The 19,226-nt window shown below is 47.3% G+C and overlaps 1 protein-coding gene across 13 annotated transcripts in view; it reads right to left on the bottom strand.

Moving 5' to 3' along the window:
• Positions 1 to 854: 854 nt before the first annotated feature.
• Positions 855 to 19,226, bottom strand: part of Tenm4 (teneurin transmembrane protein 4) — a 753,505-nt gene continuing 735,133 nt past the window's right edge. For all 13 annotated transcript variants that reach the window (XM_071616542.1, XM_071616552.1, XM_071616550.1 and 10 more), the window contains 4 exons: positions 18,049 to 18,345; positions 15,056 to 16,670; positions 8,730 to 8,872; positions 855 to 6,227 (listed from right to left, as the gene is read on the bottom strand). In XM_071616542.1, coding sequence (XP_071472643.1) covers positions 5,469 to 6,227; positions 8,730 to 8,872; positions 15,056 to 16,670; positions 18,049 to 18,345 — 2,814 coding nt within the window. In that variant the 3' untranslated portion in view covers positions 855 to 5,468. The remainder of the gene's footprint in view (positions 6,228 to 8,729; positions 8,873 to 15,055; positions 16,671 to 18,048; positions 18,346 to 19,226) is intronic.

The raw sequence follows: 19,226 nt of genomic DNA on the forward strand, positions 1-19,226 counted from the left end.
AAAGGCCCACAGGTGTGAAACTGCTACCTGGGGCTTGTGCACTCTCCCATGAAGCCAAGTGTGGTGTAGGTGGGGACAAGAGAGGTGGGTGGAGGAGGGCCTGGGATTCCCCATTGGTGGAAGTGGTAGGTTGCCTTGGCTAAGGGCATCTGAAGTGCCAGGCTAAGCAGCTTATTCTGTACACAGCCTGAAGGGTAGTATAGTTAGTAATGATTCTCAAAGTAGCATCACCTAGAAACCCGCTGGAAATGCAAAATCTTGGGACAAACCTACTGACTCAGAAATTCTGGGGGTGGGGCCCAGAAACTCTGCTTTAATAAGCTCTCAAGGACCAAACGTAGGTCCTCAGACCTACGTTTGAGGAGCACTGTTGTTAGTAGAAAGAATACTAGAAAGGAGGGCATGTAGGGTGGGTGGCTGCCCTGGGTGAGGGTGGGAAGTGGGAGAGGCACTGAACTTATGTGCCAAATCCATGACCTCTGAGCAATGTGCTCTTTCCTTTAAAGGACTCAAGCACCACGGTACGTGCATGTAGACGGAAGGCCGGAGGCATACAGGGGTTAAATGACTTGCTGAAAATCTCTAAGTGCTGGAGCCATGTCTGCACCCAGTCTGGCCTGACTGGGGGCAGGATGTGGCCTGGGCTGTGCAGCACAAGGTTGTGTCAGAGGTGCTTGGACATTTGTCCTGGCTCGTTGCAAGATGAGACCTGGGGTTGTGCTGACCCTCTGGAGGTCCCTTTCTTTGACAATTGTGACCTGGAAGGTTTACAAGTGACTGTGGGACCTTGGACTGAGACTTCTTCCCAATCATCCTGAGAAGAGCTACTATGCCCAACAGAGGCCACCAAACACTTTTAAACACAAAATATTCTTTTATTTGTCAACGAAGGCTACACGGGATCACTTCTGGTTTTGTTTTTATGCTTTTTTTTTTCCTAGAAGGTATCTACATCTGCATTTATTTACAGCCTTGTTGGTATTTACACAGTCAAGAATACAGTGTTAGAAACACAAAAGTGTTGAGAAAAAAACTTCTCAAAATTAGTTCCAGACTTCAGGAAAACTATTTCCACATGGTAAGGCCAGAGTCTCCAGTGTTGGTCGTCCAGAGGCAGCTTGGAACAGTCCTTCTGCCGAAGCTGCGGGTTCAGAAGTCCTCAGAACAACAGGCAGATTTAGAAAAGTGGGATTCTGGTGTTGGGGGGGGTGAATCTGGGGCTGCCGAGGCCCTGCCACACACCTGCAACTCAGCTTCTGCCAGGAGAGCTGAGCCTGCGCAAGATCAGGCCTCCCTGGGCAGTCTGCCCTCAGAAGAAATCACATTTTCTTGGGGACCAGGAGATCATCCAGTCTTATGCCTTTGGCATTCCGGAGGGGGAAAGAAACATGATGAAAGGCCTCACCCAGGTCTCCCTGACTCTGATCTTGTGCATCCACAATGAAACCTAAGAGTGCACCAGTGTCTGGGGCAGTCAAGTACACAAGGCTGGTTTTGAGAATGTAAAGGTTGGAGAAGATAAAGTTTCTCTCTGTCACCTGAGCAATGAGTCTTTGAAATGAGTTTGCTGTTTTGGGAAGGTTAAATAAAAGGGCCTTGAACTACAGAGTTCTTTTTTTTAAAAAAATATTCCCTCCCCTCCAATAAAATATAGACAGGTGCATGAATCTAGCTGGGAATGATGTGCCTCAAATGGAGAGCTTTCAGTCCGAGAGCGGAGCCCAAGGGAAAGGAGAGACTGGGTTCCTTCTGGGACCCCTCAGGCAGCAGGCCCCCTCAACTGGGACCAGGAGTCACCTTCTTGGCTGAGCAGCTGCTGTGAGGAATGGATAGTAGACTCTGGTGATCAAACACCAAAGCCTGGGTCCCTGCTGAGGACCAGTGGCCACAAATCTTAGCATCACTGTTCTCGCATGTGGCTGCTGCAAATGGTAAAAGTGTATTCTAAGATTTCACATCAAAAGCCCTGTCTTTGCAGAATGAAGATCTCTGCCATCTTTAAAGGTGACTTAAAAGTTACAATGAAAACGGTTTTTCTGGTTTTTTAAAGAACTGGGGTTCCTCTTTCAGTGTCTATGGCACATGGCCCAGCTTACCTCCCTTGCCTCTCCATCCTCTGTGCCCAAGACCCAGCCCACCCTGATTATTTGGAAGCACACCTTCTGGCCATTCTCAACCTCCAGTCAGTTTCTTGGGGATTATTTCAGACCTTCCATCCCTAAGTAGAAGCCAGGCCCTGGTGAGGTCTTTGCATGGTTCCCAGTGAGTCATTTTGAACCAAGTGTCGGGGGCTGTCAAAGTGTGGTTTACCCTGGAGTTCCTTGCCTTTCTCCTTCTGTCGCTGCTCTGCCTCCAGGGATGTCTGTGTGGAGGGTGGGTACAAAGGAACTCTCACTGTACGAAAGACAAGTTGGAGAATTTGTAAGGTCTTATTTAAGGTAGTGGCAGAGGAACAAAAGATGAGGGGCTGATTGGCAGTTGTGGAGAAGGCAAGAACTATTCAAAACTAAATCTTCTTCCAGGGTCAGAAGCCAACCTCTTGCAGAATCATGACCTGGGCCAGTGTGGGAGGCCTGGTCATGTTATTGAATGGACAGATTTTGGTTGATCAGTACCAAGAGTGATGGGATTTATTGATTAGAACATACTACGTAGGCACAGGAACTCTGCTTATGCCTTCAAATTCATCCTTGGTATGGGATTGGGACTGGTGATCTAAGTGGGAGGACAGACCGAAAGGTGAGGCCTGGAGTCACCTGCCAGCCCCAGTGGAAATGAGCTAAAATGGGCCAAGGCCATAGCACCTGCTCCAACATGACAGCACCAGTGTGAAATGGAGATACCTGGCACTGCCCACCTTGCAGATAAGCTCCTTCTCTAAAGCTTTGGGATGCTTCCACTTGTCCTCACCACTCCTCCCCCCAGAAGCTGTGCCTCCTTGGTGGTATGTAGCCCAGGGAAAGTATGGGATCATTCCCTTAAATAAAATAATACCCAATAATTTTGTGTTTTTGATCCTTAAAAGTCTACTCTATTCTCTTGGGGGCGGGCAACTGAAGAGGGACAGAGGCTAGGGAGGAATAGGAAGATGATTCCCTTGAGCCACATGCTGTCTTGGCCCCAAGAAGACATCCACAGCAGGTCTTGATGATGTCAGGCAGCCAGGATGGGACTGGCCAACTAGGTCAATAGGCAGGAGAGCTTTGCCAAGGGCTCCTTACAGCAAGAGTACAATTTTGAGCGGCATAAGTCTCTTTTGGATTAAACAAAAACAAAAACAAAAACTTGTGTTCTTTAGGTCAAACTGCTTTCCATCCCATCCAAGAACAATCCTGTCAGATGGGAGCCCCAATCGCCAGCTCATGCCACACACAGTGGACCTGAGAAACAGCAAATCTGATTTGGCAGAGCTCTGGATCCAGAGATGATGGGCCACCAGTGGACAAACAGGCCATAGCACACTGTTGAGGCAGTGTGACTTTTTTTTGGAAACAGGAAGAGCACTTAGCGAAACACATCCTCTTATCCCAGTGGGATGACGTAAGGCGAGATATCCCCTCCTCGAGAAGCTTTGGATGCCTCCCTCTGCCAGGCAGAACCCAAGCTACATGTTGCTCCAATTCTCATGCAGTAAGAGCCCTTCTTGGTTTCATGAACTCATTTCATATTCTGAAGACTCTGTGAATAAGGCTATAAAGGTGCCATGAGCTTATCAGTCCAACAAGGTTTCCACGGGAATAGCTGACTCAGAACTCATTCTCCACACTTAATGTAAATGTAACCCATGAAAGTCCCATTTTCTAAGAAGCCCAGCTCAAAAGGAAGCATTTGGCTTCCCCTCCTGTCTCCCAGAGCCTCCTGTGAGTGGTAATGACAATGGTAATTAGGCAGATGCACCAGGAATGGAATCCTTGAACAAGGAGCTTCCAGCTCATGCTGTTACCTTCCTCTGCCCTCCTCCCTTCCCTTGGCCTGCTGGCTGCTGCGTCCTGCTGGGCAGCCCTCCAGCTGTGGGCTGCACCTGCTCAGGGTCCCTTCCTAGGTCTCCAAGGGAACCATGTCAGACTGGCCTCCCAATATGTGTACTGGTCTTAGAAACTGTCCCTGATCCTGGTGGGATTGAATGACACCGACAGATCACACCCAATTAGCTCTCTCTCCCTTATCTTAAAAAACAACAATAACAACAACAACAACAACAAAAAAAACCCCTAGCCCCAAACCAAACAACAACAACAAAAACCCTAGCAGGGCTTCTCTAGAGGGAATTTCCTGGATGCCCAGGCTGCTGCACCCCAGCTTTGGGATGGTCTACACAAGGGAGGCAGAGGAGACTTCCGAGCTGGTTAGAAGGATTCCTGGCTCAGGCCTTTGCCGAGTCCTCTCTTTGGCTGACTTTTTTTTTCTTATGCATCTTTCCAGGATCAAAGGCCACCAAGCACCTCTCTCCACATGCCTATTTCTCAGGAGTGGCAGCTGAACAATGGAAGGAAGATACCTGAAGTCAAGGGGAGAGGGTTTCTTTCCCCTCCCTGGAAATGGTGCCCCCATGGAGGGCTCACCGTGCAGTGCTGGTTCTCACATCTGGCTTTGGGAGAGAGGAGGAGATGAGCAAGGGACATCATGGAGGATCAACCAATCACAGACATCCTGGGTGCTGTCACCTCTTGGAGAGGATGGGGCTCATAGCCCCAGGATGTTATGTTACCAGACTGGGGGAAGGAGTGGGGAGACGTGTTCTCTATCCCAGTATGGGGGTGGCACCAACAACTACACGAAATTTGCAAAAGGGGAAGAGGGTTTCATTTAGCATTAAAATATAAAGCCTGGACAGGAGTTTGGGGCAGCTTGAAAAGGTGCTGAACAACATCATGACATTTTCCAGAGCAAGATGTAACCATCTGTGGTCCTCTGGAGGTACAAAACACAGTGAGTAAAAAGCCACCAGTCCCCTGCAGGAGCCCAGCAAAAGCTCCTGAGTTCCTCCAGGCCCATTACACTCTGCACCCTCACTCCTGCACAACCCCCTGTCAAAGAAGAAAGGGGTGCACATGAGACACCTTAGCACAGACACTCATGTCTCACATCACACTGGGTACCTAGGGACAGACGAGGACACACTCTAGATGTGTGCCCCAAAGAGAGAAGAAACATACCCCGAACAACAGGAAAAATTCCTCAAGGATAAGGGGAACAAAAGACAGAGTTTTCATTGTGATCACACTACAGAAAAAGAAAAAAACCTTCTGTTCTTTGCAAAAAATGTGTGAAGGCCAAATTTGTGTCTTTTTCTTTTCTTAAAAAAAAGAATGTTGCATGAATTAACAATGCAACCAGTATCTTTTTGTTTGTTTTCTGCACTTGTTAAAAAAAGGATTTTTGTTTTTTTTAAAGTACAACACAGTCAGGTATGTGGCCACAAAAGAGTAGCTGTCTTTGGCAAGAAGTCCAGGCCTTGGCCCTCTCTGTCACCTTCGGCCCATCTCGCTCTGTCTCATGAAATGGATATTGTTGGAGCTGTCCGATAGTTCTGGGTACTGCTCGACAGAGATCACGAAGAAGCCATCGTAGCCTTGCACCCGCCCTGTGTTCAGCACCTGCTGCTTCTCCCCCTCTGTCCAGGCCCGCAGGCCCTCCTCCCCTTCCCGCAGTCTCTGCTGCTCTCGGGCCCAAGCCTGGCGCACAGCTCTCTGCCGGGCGAGCTCAAGCACCCGCGCCTTCTCTTCGTCCAACGTCGTCCCATAGCGGGTGTTCAAGCACAGTGCCCCGTACTGGAGCTGGATGTCTGTGTAGCGTCTAGTCCTGCCATTAAGCATGGTATTGATCTGGGACACGGTGACATTGACCCCATTCTCCAGGGTTCGCCGTCCCCCACTGAGGCCCAGGATGGCCAGGTCACCTTCTGAAGGCCCTGGTTTCACAAAGTAGTGGGTGTCCACCCCGTCAATGGTGAAGTGCAGGTTCTCTAGGTAGTGGGCATTGTTTAAGATGGCAGCAACCCTCCGTCCATCCTCGTTGGCCACACTGATGATGTCTGTGGTCACTCGACCATCCTTCAAGGCAAACTTGACCCCCTTGCCAAAGACTGAGCCACTGGATGCAAACTTCTTTGTCTCGGGGGCCTGCTGGCAGCTGGTGATTGTGGAGCCATAGAGCTCATCAAAGCGTTCTAAGGTGACGAAGGCCTTGAGCTGCTTCTGCACTTCACATTGTACCCCAAGGATAGACTGATGAGGACAGAGAGAGAGAGAGAGAGAGAGAGAGCAAGAGAGAGAGAATAAGACAAAGGGAAAAAGCAAACCACAAGAATATGGAAAATCCACTTAAATAAATCAAGTCTGTACATATTTATTAACCAGTAGCCTGTATCTCTACTGCTGACCACAAGATGGCTAGCTGTCCATTATCCACCATTTACACCCTTCGATTCAGAGACTGTTCAAGGAGCATCTATTCTGGGCCAGGTCCTTTTCTGGGCACTGGAGGGACTCAAGTAAGTCAGACATCACCTTTGCCCTGAAAGAATTCATTGTTTCATGGGGAAAGTCAGATGTGACAACAATAATTGCCTTCAAATGTGACCACTGGTGGTCTAAGAGAGATAATAATAGGAGCTAGAGCTAACATTTCTTGCTTTTTAAGCTAAATAATTATCACTGTTTCTTTTGATCATCATAATAACTTTATCCAATTTTACTTCTAAATGAAGGAAACCAAGGCTCTAAGAAGTTATAAATAGTTCATAGTTATATGACTGACATCAAGTCAACATTCAAACCCAGTTCTGTCTGATTCTCGAAGCTTGGTTTCAAGGGCTGTTATTATAGGGAGAAACAAGGCTCAGAAGTATCCCAGCCTGAAGGGAGAGGACAGAGAGAAGGTGGGTTTTGAGGACAGGTTCATGCTTCAGCTGGGACTTGAAGGATGTGAGGGGTGATATTAGGGGGAGAATGGCAAGAAATGCAGAAAAAGAGGAAAAGTGGTGATCTGAATCAATGTGCTTACTCTGCTTTAGTGTTCTTAACCATGTGTACAGATAAATTGCCAGAAGGGCCTCTGTTGTGCTTCCTTGGGGGTCCTCAGGTGTTCCCGTACTTGGCTGCTTTGGGGGACAGGCTGGGCCCTGCCAACTTGGTGTACCATCTACTGTCCCTTCCATGGCTCTGGAGATCAGGGAAGCCATGTTTGGGATGGCTCCAGGGCCTCATCAGCAACTCAGGGAAATGGCTTTAGAAACAGGCCCATCAGCCTCCCACTGAAATTAAGTCCTCTTTATAATTAATAGAACCCTGTCTGTGAACAATTATTTCCTAGAGTTTCACGAAAGCTGGAGTGCTCAACAACAAAGATCTCCGATGCTTGCCAAGGGCGGAAATCAATAATGCATTGACAGGCGAAGTTGGCAAACAGGCAGTCAGAGACAGGGACTGAGGAATACAGCAGGGAACCTGGTGGGGGAGGAAGAGCTACGCTGTAGAATCATCCCTGGGGACTGCAGATGCTGGGACATCTGGGGCAGGGCCAGGGTGCTGGGGAGTAGGTGTTGGCAGAAAGAGGATGGGCTCTGTGGTTGGGCAACCCCGAATTTTCAGCACCTTCCTCTGCACCTTCCCAGCTGAGTGTCCTTGGGTAAGTTTCTCTCTGAACCCTCATCCCATCTGTAAAATGGGCTCTTTTCTTCTTTCAATCATTTATTCATTCAGTAAAAGTTTTCTGTGTACCTATATTGTGCTAGCCTGTAGGCTGGGTATTAATTGAGACCCAGAACTTAACTAGTTGGAGCTACGTGTGGGGAGCTCTTTGCAAGAGGACAATACAGACGGCTAAGTTGAGGCCTAAAGGAATCAGTCTGAAATAAGAAATAGGGATGCAAAAGCTTCCAATCACTAGCAGGATGCCACCTGGCAACCCCACTTTCCTCCACAGTCTGTTGTCCTCCAGGCTAGGATCCCCTCAAAGTCCTATTCATCTCTGCACTCACTGGGCGCAGCAAAGGGCTGGGCATGGAGTTCGCTTCTAGTACAGAATTTATGAATGGCAGTGGAAGGAGAAGGGACAGAGAAGGGAAAAAATGAATGCAAAGAGTGAGCAGGTGGGGCTAGACTGTTTTTAAAGATCTTTCCAGCTGTATAATTCTGTATTTGAAATGGGGTCATAAAAGGAAGACAAAAAAAATAATGCTTTTGGGGCACCTACAGTATACCAAGCCTGGCACTCAGCAAGATGACACAGAACAGAAACCTGGGTTTGAATCCCAGCCCCAGCCCTTCCTTGCTGTGTGGTATCGAAAACCCTCAGGCATTAAATCTGTAAATCGAGAACAGTTACACAGTGGGATATTTTTGAGTTAACGTATGCAGAATACCTCACACGAGGCCAGGTGCATTAGGTGCTCAGAAAATATCACATTTGTATTTAGAACACACTTTCTCCCCCTGCACCTTTGCCCAGATATTGACAGAGGCTTTTTATTTTTGTGAAACTCCTCACTTATTGTAATACACAAAGCGCCTTCTTATGGCTTCTGAGCGTCTATGTGCCCCTGCAGCTGGGTCCCAGTGGCCTGCCTAGCAATAGAGTTGCTAAGTGTTTGCTGAATATTCTCTGGCAGGCCCTGTAGAGTCACTGCCTTGGTTTCCATCACTGACCCCCAGGTCTCCTGCAAAGCTGGCAGGACCCTCCTGCAATGTTGAAATCCTTGAGGTGTGAGGTGCTGTCTGGGGAGTTACCTTGCTGTTGTCCCACTCCTGGGTTTTCATCTGTGTATGCACGAGCTCATAGGATGGCTCCATGGCATCCATGTCTGGTTTGGGATATCCAGGGATCACGTTATGCAGCTGGAATCCAAAGGTGAGCAGCCAGCTGTTGACATCTGAGTGTGAGAGAAGCAGAAACATCCCCATGAAGTAAGTGCCTTCCAATGCCACTCATCCTAACTCAACACCTAGAGAGGCTGCAGGTGGGGTGGGGGCATGGAGGACTGCTGGTGGGAGAAGTGACTGTTACAAACACTTTGGAAAATGGTTTCATGGTCTAAAGCCACAGGCGCTCCTGGGACCCAGTGACTCTCCTCCCAGATGTGTACCCAGGAAAGATGTCACTTAGGTAGAACCTAGGTTTCCAGACATCCTTTTCCAATCTCACACCACCCCCTGGGACCTCCAGCTTCGTACTCAGGGACAACTGTTGGTGGATGAAGAGCCTCCTGTTTGACCAGACCAGTCATTAAAAGGCAACAAAAGGATGGTCAGATCCAGAGGAAGATTTTAATGATTGACTTGCAAAGAGAAAATTCACTGAGAAACAAACGGCCACTCTCTTCCTACCTCCCTTGAAGGGATGAAAGCCTCAAGGTCAAAGTGCCTCTGGGCATGGAGATGACCTGTACTGAGATCAGTTTCCCTGTGCTCCTGCCTTTTATTTCCTGACAGCCCAAGGAAGCCACTCAACCTCCCTGTGCTTTCATTTTCCAGTCTGTACACTGAGTTTGAGGATCTAATCCCACAGGCATGATACTAGTTGACTCTGTCACATCCCCTGGGGTTACTAGTTACATAATCTTAGGAATAGGGATGGGCAGGATTTTTCCATAAGCATTTGGCTCATTGAAGAATGGGAATCAGGAAGCCAAGACCTGTGGGAAAGAAAGAGAGTTGAAGGGTGTGGGCAGTTACTTGGCCCACGTGCTGAGTGCCCTTTATGTGCCAGTACATTTGGTCTTATAGAACCTCCCTTTGTACACTCAGCATCCTGAAGGGTGATCAGACATGGGCCCAGATAACTTTTAAACAAGAAACAAGATCAGAGGAGTGATCTTGGTTGTACAGGCTGAGAGGCCCACATAAAGAGGGACTGAAGTCAGACATTGAAGACTGTAAATTTTGTCAGGCATTGATACAGTTGGAGGTAGCACTTCAGGTAAAGATGGCTGCACAAGACAGCGCTCAGAGGTGGAGAGCTGGTGCAGACAGCGTTCAGGTGACAAGAGAACATCCCAGAAAGAATGAGAAAGAATCCAAAAGGACAGAGCTTGGGATGGCAGAAGGGAGGAGATTTGGGCCCTATAGGAGAGAGACTGACAGCCTGTGACCCAGTAGGGCTCAGCCTTCCTTGGGAAAGGGGCTGCTGAAGATACTAAAGCAGTTGCTGACCTCAGTCTCAGAATCCAGAGTCTGAGGAAGGCAAGGGTTGGAGCTGAGTTCCAGAATTGTGCCCCATTTTGGCTTTATTCCAAAGGAGATAGAATGCTGTTGGGAGGTCCTATTTAGGTCCCATTGGAAATTACCTTTCCCAGCATGTGCAGGGTTCATTCCAGAGGTGGGATCCACAGAAGTGGGATAGTCCACGGGGTCAACAGTTGTGTCCCTGTCACCGTGGGGTACCACATTTCTCTCCCATTCAAGGATCTCAAGCTTGTTTTCATTTTAGTTTTAGTTGTCCCTGGGCCCCCCTGCTGGTGTGGAAGCAGGAGGTACAGGCAAGTGGTGGTAAAGGGGAAGCTTAGAAATCCAGGTTCCGTTTCTCACCTGGGCCTTATTAGGTAGAATCACAGAAGGGAAAGAATGTGGTAACTGAGGCCAGACAAAAACCCAGGTCCAAATTCTGGCTTCCCAGCTCACAGTCTATGTGACCCTGGACAGTTTACTTAACTTCTCTGAGGTTTAGTTTTCTTGTTTGCATATTGACAATAGAAATGGTTTTAGCCATGCCTTGGAGAAGAATACTGATAGTGTTATCATTTGGGGGCAACTGTCATATAGCAGGAGCTATTTCAAATCTGTACATAAATTGTTGGATTTAATATATTCGAAGTGGCTGACTCAATTCCTGCCTCTCAGAGGGTTTTCTCTGTTTCCCCAGCCCTATGCCTCCACACCCTGGGACCCTCATTTTCTCATTTATAAAGGTTGGGACTTGGATCAACTGTTCTCCAGAGTCTCTTTCCTCACTGAGTTTCTAAGAGTCTCTGATTCTCTTGACTCTTGGCAGATGGTTCTTTTGGAAATTTAAACAAACAGAAGAGGAGGGGAAGAAACCTTACAAAGCCATTTTGTTTGAGGCTGAGAACTTGCACCTGAATTTGTAATTGTAAAGAAAGCTTCTCTCTGGAATGTCGTGAATTCCCAGGAAAGCAGGGGGCTGAGAAGAGGGCTGGGCCTTAATTACAAGTGAGAGTGAGGGGAGGTGGCAAGTTCCTGTCACACATCTTTCCTTTTTGTTAAGATATATGATCTCATTGGTGTTCCTACTGTGCTTTTTCTGAAGAGCTGAGAATTGTACTCTTCTTACAACATCAGAGATGGGTGTTTCCCTCCATTTAAAAAGCTTAGTCCCCAGTACCAAAGTCAACCAACTACCCAAACCACCACCACCACCACCACCAACAACAACAATAACAACAAAAAACCCCAAAACAATAACAAAAAACTCCTCTTAACCCATCTTAACCCAGACATCAGTGGTGCAGGTGGGGCCAAGGAGGATGATGAAATGCAAGCTCTACTAATCCTTTTGCAGGTGCACAGCTTTGTTCTTTACAAAGTATATTCTAATTTTATAACAAGGGTTTTGAGTTCTAATGCCAGCCTTGCCACGTCTCAGTGAGCCAGTTACTTTACTTCTCTGAACCTCATTTTCTGCCTTTGCAAATGGGGTCACTATTCCCCCCTCCCAGGCTTCAAGTGAAGATTAAGTGCAATGATGTATACAATATAACTGGGTTGACATTTTTTGGTCATCTTCCCAGCATCCCATTCTGCCTTCTTTTTTTGGGGGGGGGGTGTTGGGGTGGGGTGGGAGTAGGGGATGAGTATTCATGTAGTTCTAGGGAAGCTGAATCAGTAATGGCTCATGTGACCCAGGCTGAGTCAATGAGTGTGTACTGTCTCCAGCCCTAGTTATTGCTTCAAGGGTTGTTATGTGACCTATGCCTCCCTGATTGGAGTGTATGTCAGGAACCTTGAAGAAATCTTTGGAAAAAGAGATTTTTATTGTTGTTGTTGTCATTGTTGCTGGAAGTGAGGATTCCTATAGCCTACACAGAAACAAAAAGGTCAGGTTTAGTGAGAGTAGTATCTTGGTTTCTCATTAGCGATCTGCTAAAATTTTGACCACTTATCTGGCACCTCTCTTGTACACCACTGTTTTTCGAACTGTGGGATAGGACCTACTATGTAGTAAAAATAATTTTGTGGGTCATGACAAGCATATTTCCTGAAATGGAGTAGATTAGACTAGAAAATATGAGCATATCACACGGATTATTTTGCAAGCCTTTTGTTTTAGTGTCTTACTGTGATATAAAAATCTTATTCTCATGGTGGGTTCACAAAGACATTTGATAAAAGCAGCCCTGGGCCATGCATTCCATGAAGGCAGCATTATGCTTGAGTCTGTTGTAGATCCTTAGCAAAACATATAATAATATTTGACTGACTTGAAATATATAATTGGATTTAACTGACTTGGAAATTAAAACCCAAATTGAAAGTATTAGGTACCCCGTTGGGTGGTGAATTGCTTTCTTAGAAACTTCTTATTTATTTATTTACTTTTTGTGATGCTGGAGATTGAACCTAGGGCCTTATGCATGTGAGGCAAGCACGCTACCAACTGAGCTATATTCCCAGCTGAATTGTTTTCTTAAAAACAGGATTTGGAGACCAGTATGATTGTCCTGGGAAGTGTTCTGGAGCCAGAGAGCCCTGGTTTATGTGACTTTGGGCGACACTTCATTGTTTGGAGCCTTGAATGTCCCATCTATAGAACGAGATAATGGAAGTGATCTTAGAGTTATCACCAAGTTTAAAGGAGATCAAGTCTGCAAGGGCCTGGCATAGAGCAGTTAGTCATGCTAATGCTATTCTGAAAGGAGACCATATGCATATGGTGGTATACAAAGAAAAAGGGGGGGATAATAATATTTTGGCAATCTGAAACAATTTTTTTGATAGAAAGTACATGTCCTATTTCACCAGTGTTTTCCAGCTATAGTAACCTGCCAAAATGTCTCACAGGAAACTCACTGGAGGGTGAGGCAGGGGGTGTGCTTAATGTAGACAGATGTAATGGAAATGTCATCTCAATCTGTCAAGTTTCTCTAGAGCTAGTGGCCAAGTCGAACATAGTGAATGCTTGGAAACACTGTCAGGATATTCGTGTTTATCTCGGGGATCCAAGTATGTTTTCATCACACCTGTGTATCACCGTGTTCTCAATTCTTGCCCATGCTTGAGACTTTTGCTTTTAATACAACAACCTGGAGTTCCTTCCTGAAAAAAGGAATCCTCCTATGCTGTGAGCAGAAACAGGGTCCAGATGAGGACGCCAAGTTTGGGGGCCAGGAAGCCATGTCCATAGGGACACTCTTGGGAGCTATATATGATGCCCTCTTTACACTTCTGTACATCTGTTCCCACTTCCTGGAACGCATTTCTCTTCACTACCTGATAAAAACCCCTCAAAAATAGCCCCAAGTGTCAGCTCTCTGTGAGGCCTCCCCAGGACTCCTCTGAGCTGCACTGGCCTTCCCTACAAATCCTCACCATGGACTCCCACAGTGGACAGCAACTGTCACCTGCCTTACAGTGTGAATTTATGGACAGCAGGGGTCCTCTTTCTATCTCTAGTGCCTAAAACAATGAATGCACAGAGGAGACATTTACTGTCATAAGAGAGAGGGCCAGAGGATTGTGTCACAGGATAAACGACTGGAGACTATCATGATTGCAAGCTGGGATATACCCAATTTTTGCCCACTACACATTCTCATATAAGACATTCTGGCTTTATCCATGCCCCACAGCCACTCCCACTTGAGGTTCTCTGTGGCTGACCTGGGCATAGTTACTTGCTTGGGAGAACTGTGGCTGCTGGAGACATCCCTGCCTGCAGGACCCATTGGATACTATATTCAAATCAGTTTCACAACAGTGGAAATCAAAGCTCACTTTTTCAATTAGAGAGAAAAGGAAAGGGAATCAACGTGAGTCAGGCACTGTGTTTGGTATGAAATACATCTCATTTTACCCTTGCAGCTAGGTGGTAGGTAAGTATTTTTTTCTATTTATTCCATGTGTTCCTTGTTACTTTTCGTGCAATTGTTGGATTTTTTCGCTTCATCTTCTATTTTATCTTCACTACTGATTATTAGTTATGTATCTGTTTTATTTTTTATTTTTAAATTTTTTTAGTTGTTGCTGTAAGGTTTTTCATATGCATATTTGCCTATTTAGAGTCAGGGTGGATATTCTAATTTTAATTTATAGATCAGGAAACTGGAATTCAGGGACATTAAGAAAATTTTGCAAACCTGTGATAGCTTAGCAATGGCGGATCCTTCCCTCAGCTTTGTCTCCAAAGTCTGAGTTTTCTATTCCATCATCACAAATTAAGAACTGATTTTATTTTAATCATACCTTAACCTGATTTATCAGAATCTCAGAGCCAGTTTGATTTCTATATCAGAAACTCCCAAAGTGCACTGCAAGGGAAGTATCCAGTGAGATATTAGGATTTCATGGTAAAAAAAGGGTTTTCATGGTCAAATAAGTTTGAGAAATATTGGGCAAATATATTAAACAGCTCTCTTCACTATGACTTCTTAGAGCCTCTCACAAACTGAAAAGTGTTATGAAATATATTTAAGAATGGTGGCCCTTTCAAGTTTATTTGATGCCAGAATCATGACTTCCAGTGTATTCTCTGAACTAGTGTTTTTTTTTAATATATATGCTTTGGGATATGATGCCCTTAGGTCAAGTTAATGTTTCCTTAAGAAGACTAAGTCTTGGGGCTGGGGATGTGGCTCAAGCTGTAGTGCGCTCGCCTGGCATGCGTGCGGCCTGGGTTCAATCCTCAGCACCACATTTAAAAAAAACATTTAAAAAATCCTCAGCACCACATTTAAAAAAATCCGCCGAAAACTAAGAAAAAAATAAATAAATATTTTTTTAAAATTCTCTCTCTCTCTCTCAAAAAAAAAAAAAGAAGACTAAGTCTTGCCAAATGACCAGAGCAATGGGGGTCCCACCCTCTGAAGGAGCCCAGTCCTCACCTGTCATGAAGCACTTGATGTCCTGAGAGTTGCTGATAGGGTTGTTGTTTTTAAACATATAGAGATTAAAAGGCATGATGTTGCTGCTGCTGAGGTGCTTCCACAGCTCGTGGTCTGGGCTAGTCCAGCGTCCAGCCAGCACATCGTAATCCCGTCGGCCCATGTGGACGAGCTTGGTGAGTGGATCATAAAGGCCTCCATGGTAGCCGATGATGATCTGGAAGTTGGGGTTGGTGTCCATGTAGATCTCCCCATAGGCCGTGTACAGGATCTGCTTGATCATCAAGCCTGTTCCACTGAAGACAGCAAGAGGGGTCCCGATGTTGTCACAAGCGATATAAAACTCGTCACCACTGCTCAGCTCCATGGCAAAGAGGTGTCCTTGCAGGTCGTAGTAGAGGGATGTGATCTCAGAGCTGGAGTGGTTGTAGAGGTGGGTGACCTTGGTGGGGTTGGTCAGGTCTGCATAGAAGAACTGTAGGTGGTGACTGTGGCTGCTCTTGCTGGACACCCGCCGACCCAGGCCATCATAGCGGTACCTCACGCTCCAGCCACCAGCCCGGTTGTAGGCCTTGATGAGCAGGCCAGCTGAGTTGTACTCAAAGATGTCTCCACCCCGCTGCCTCAGGAAGCCGTCCTCATCCATCTTGTATTGCACATCACCCAGCCTGGTGATGCGGTCACGGAGGTCATACCGTAGTGGGGTTAGCCGTGCACTGTTCCCAGGACTCAGCAAGTGCAGGTTTCCATTGAGGTCATAGCTATAGCGCCAGAGTGGCTTGTCATTGATGGAGACTGTCTGCAGCTGGCCGTCGGCATCATACTCATAGGAGTAGCGGGTAGTGTTGGCGTAGGGTCCCACCTTCAGCTCCTTCTTCACCACTCGCCCCATGTTGTCATACTGGACTGTCATCCAGTACATGAGCGAGCGGAAAATCTCATACTGCACTTCCTTCATCCTGCCATAGGCATCAAAATGCTTGGTGTGGGTCATGACCGCTGTGGTAATGATCTGGTTGATGTCATAGTAGATGACACCAAACTTCCCAAACTGCTCTGTCTTGCCTGACACATCATCGTAGCGATAGAGATCAATGGGCAGCGGGGTCTCGTTGATCACAGCCTGCATGCTGGTCACTCGGAAACTGTTGTCATAGTTGTAATCAAAACGGGCGTTGACCATGCCCTCCTCGGTGAAGCGGAAGATCTGCCGGTCGATCAGGGGCCCGATCTGACGGTAGCGGATGGTGCAGGTGAAGCCCTCATTCTGTAGGTTGATGGTTTTCAGCATGCCTGCGGTCTCATCATAGGTGAAGCTCACCTTGGTGGTGTCGTACAGTGTCTCAGCCAGCTTCGACAGCTTGCCGTACTTGTATATCACTCTGCGGCCGGTGCCCAGGTAGTAGGTGTGGAGCAGGTGTCCATCCTCGGTGAAGTCCTGTATGACGGAGGCGTTGCCTTCAGGGGGCTGGTAGATGTTCCTGTAGTAGCCAACTGAACGAATGGTCTCTAGTGTCTGCCGGGCCACATTGGGCATTGTCACGGAAGAGAGGCGGTCGTTCTTGTCGAACTCAAAGATGTACTGCCTCTGACTGTGCAGAAGCAGCACCATGGACTGGAGGGAGAGGAAAACCAAGAGATGAGGGGAGGGGAAGGAGGAGGAAGGCTACATCTGGTACCCAAGGCTCAGGAAAGTGGTCCTGGGCGATGCCCAACCAGAGCCTTCCAACCGTGTGCCACAGGATGCTGCAAACGGGTTATTATGGATGTACTGTGGTGGGGTGTTCCCTGGCCATTGGCCCTGGCAGGCCTGGGCCCCAGAACACTCAGACCGTTTGCTTTCCTCTGTGAGCAGGTCCTTGGTGTGGCACAGGCCTGATCACTTCTGTGTGTGGTGGATTGTGAGGAAGGTTGGGGTGCACTGGCTTAAAGAAATTCAACAGCCCTCCTACAGGCTTCTTTGCAGCAGACTTCTCAAATTAACCTTCCTACTCAAGCGAGGTGTTCTCTATAAGACAGTCCCATGGTGTCATCTGCTGGCTGAGCAGCTTCTGTGGACCCCCTGTGCCTACAGCATCAAGACCATGTCTGAGAAGGGTACAGGAGGCTTTGCTCAATTGCTCCAATGGTACCAGGTCAGAGGCAGGCTGTGATAGGGAGAACCTGGCCTCTAGCAGTAGGTCTAATGTGTGGCTCTTGGGTATTTCTCCCCCTCCCCTGGGTTTGGCTTTTCAGTTTGTTGGATGACCTTCAAGTTCTCTCCTTCGGTATTAACACAGAACATTGCTTTCAAGAGAGGCTCACCCAGCACAGGCAGGGAACACATACCACAGAGGAAACAGAGTCTGGTCCTGGACAGGTGACCAAGAGCAGGAAACAAAGTGGGGATCTGAGTACCAGAATTGGAGCATGAAGTTCAGAATCTTTTTTTTTTCCCCCCCAGGAAAAAGTCAGCAGATAACAGGCCTAGACACATCTAGTCATTAAAGCAATGGTTTTCTCTTATTTGGGACCAACTTTTGATTTTAGGTGACTCTGATTTCTAGTCCCTGGGATGAAATGAATCCTCCTGCCTAAGTTTCAGTCTCCAGGCTTCTGCCTGGTTCTCCATGATGGAATTGCACCAAGTGCTGGACCTCAGAGCAGAGCCCGGCCCTATGTCAGAAACATGAGTTCTGTTCTATAAATCCAGTTAGTGTTTGGTCCTGTTCCTACCTCCACTCTCTCAGGCAAGACCTTCATGTTTCCTTCCCTAGGATCCCCACCTGCCACATCATCACCATGATCCATCCAGATGCCTCTTGGGCCCCTGACCCTTGCTGGTTGATTTTCCTGAACATTTCTTTTTGAAAAATGATTATCTCCCATTTGGAAGACTGCCTGGGTCACACCTATTCCACTGAAGTCAGCAAGTGAGGTCCAACCATGGGTTAAACCATAATGATTGACCTTTTATATTGCAAGGACAGTGGTGGAGGGAGACAGACACTTGCCTTCTCTAAGTATGTGTAGCTCCATGTTTTCCCATCAGCAAAGATCCTGGATGTGATCCGACCCGCCTGGTCGTATTCCATTCGCTCAGACATGATGCCTCTCTGGATGCCGGCAATGTGGCCCCCAGGGGAGTATGTTACATTGACGCCATTCAGCCTGCTGCTGGGTGACCAGAGGCTGGGCCTCCCTGCCTGGTCATACAGGATCCGAAGGGTGAACTTGCGGTGGTCATCATAGATCTTCTCTGTGCGTGTTACACGGTCGAAGTCCAGAGACAGGAGATTCCGGTTGTGAACCTGGGGAAGGGGTAATAAAGAAAATTAGCCTGGACACTGAATTTTGTGTGATGACAATGTAGCTCTCACCTGTGCTGAGAAGCTCCTGAGTAGAGGAGGCAGCACAGGTTGTGGGTGTCAACACCCATGGGTTTGATTCCTGGCTCTGTCGCTTGTCGGCTCTGTGATGTTTCATCTGTGAGATGGGAATGGTAATGCCAACTGCACAGGGCATTATGGGAGGACAGACAAGGCAGATGTTGAGCACATGGCAGCTGTGACTGAAGAGGATCCGCGTGATTTTCTAATGTGATTTTTCAATGAGGACATATTTAAAAAAGAAACAGGCAGATTTCTCTTGGCTCCCTCCTAAAAACAGAGCCACCAAGTAGGCCTAGCAAAGAAAATACCTGACATATCAATTCTGTGCTGGACACCATGCTATGTTTGACACTGATGAAAACAAAGCCCCAAGTAGTGAAGGCATTTGCTGCAGATCTCATGGCTGGGGAACAACTGAGTCTGCATCTGACTCACCACTGTGACATTTTGATAGACACTCAGTGGTTCTCTGGGCAAGCCTGGCCTTCTTAGGATTCTGGACTTCCCACGCCTCTGGGAACTCTCCTGCCCTTGCCCACAGTCAGAGCTTGTGATCACCTCCATCAGCTCCCAAGACATCATCATTTCCTCCCCCACCCTCCTCTTCCTCCTTCTAGAGGCCTAGGAGGCAGTGGGTGTTTGGGCCTAGGGTGGCTTCTCTGGCTTGGGCTGGTTGGGGTCCAGTCGCAGCTTCAGAATGCTTTGCTCCTGAATCCAGAATCAGGAGCCCCTTGTACAGTCTCCACCTGAGCTGCTGGGTCAGTATGCAATTTAATTTCTTTGCAGAGTCAGAAATACAG

Source organism: Marmota flaviventris, chromosome 9, assembly GCF_047511675.1.
Source record: "Marmota flaviventris isolate mMarFla1 chromosome 9, mMarFla1.hap1, whole genome shotgun sequence".
Taxonomy (NCBI): domain Eukaryota; kingdom Metazoa; phylum Chordata; class Mammalia; order Rodentia; family Sciuridae; genus Marmota; species Marmota flaviventris.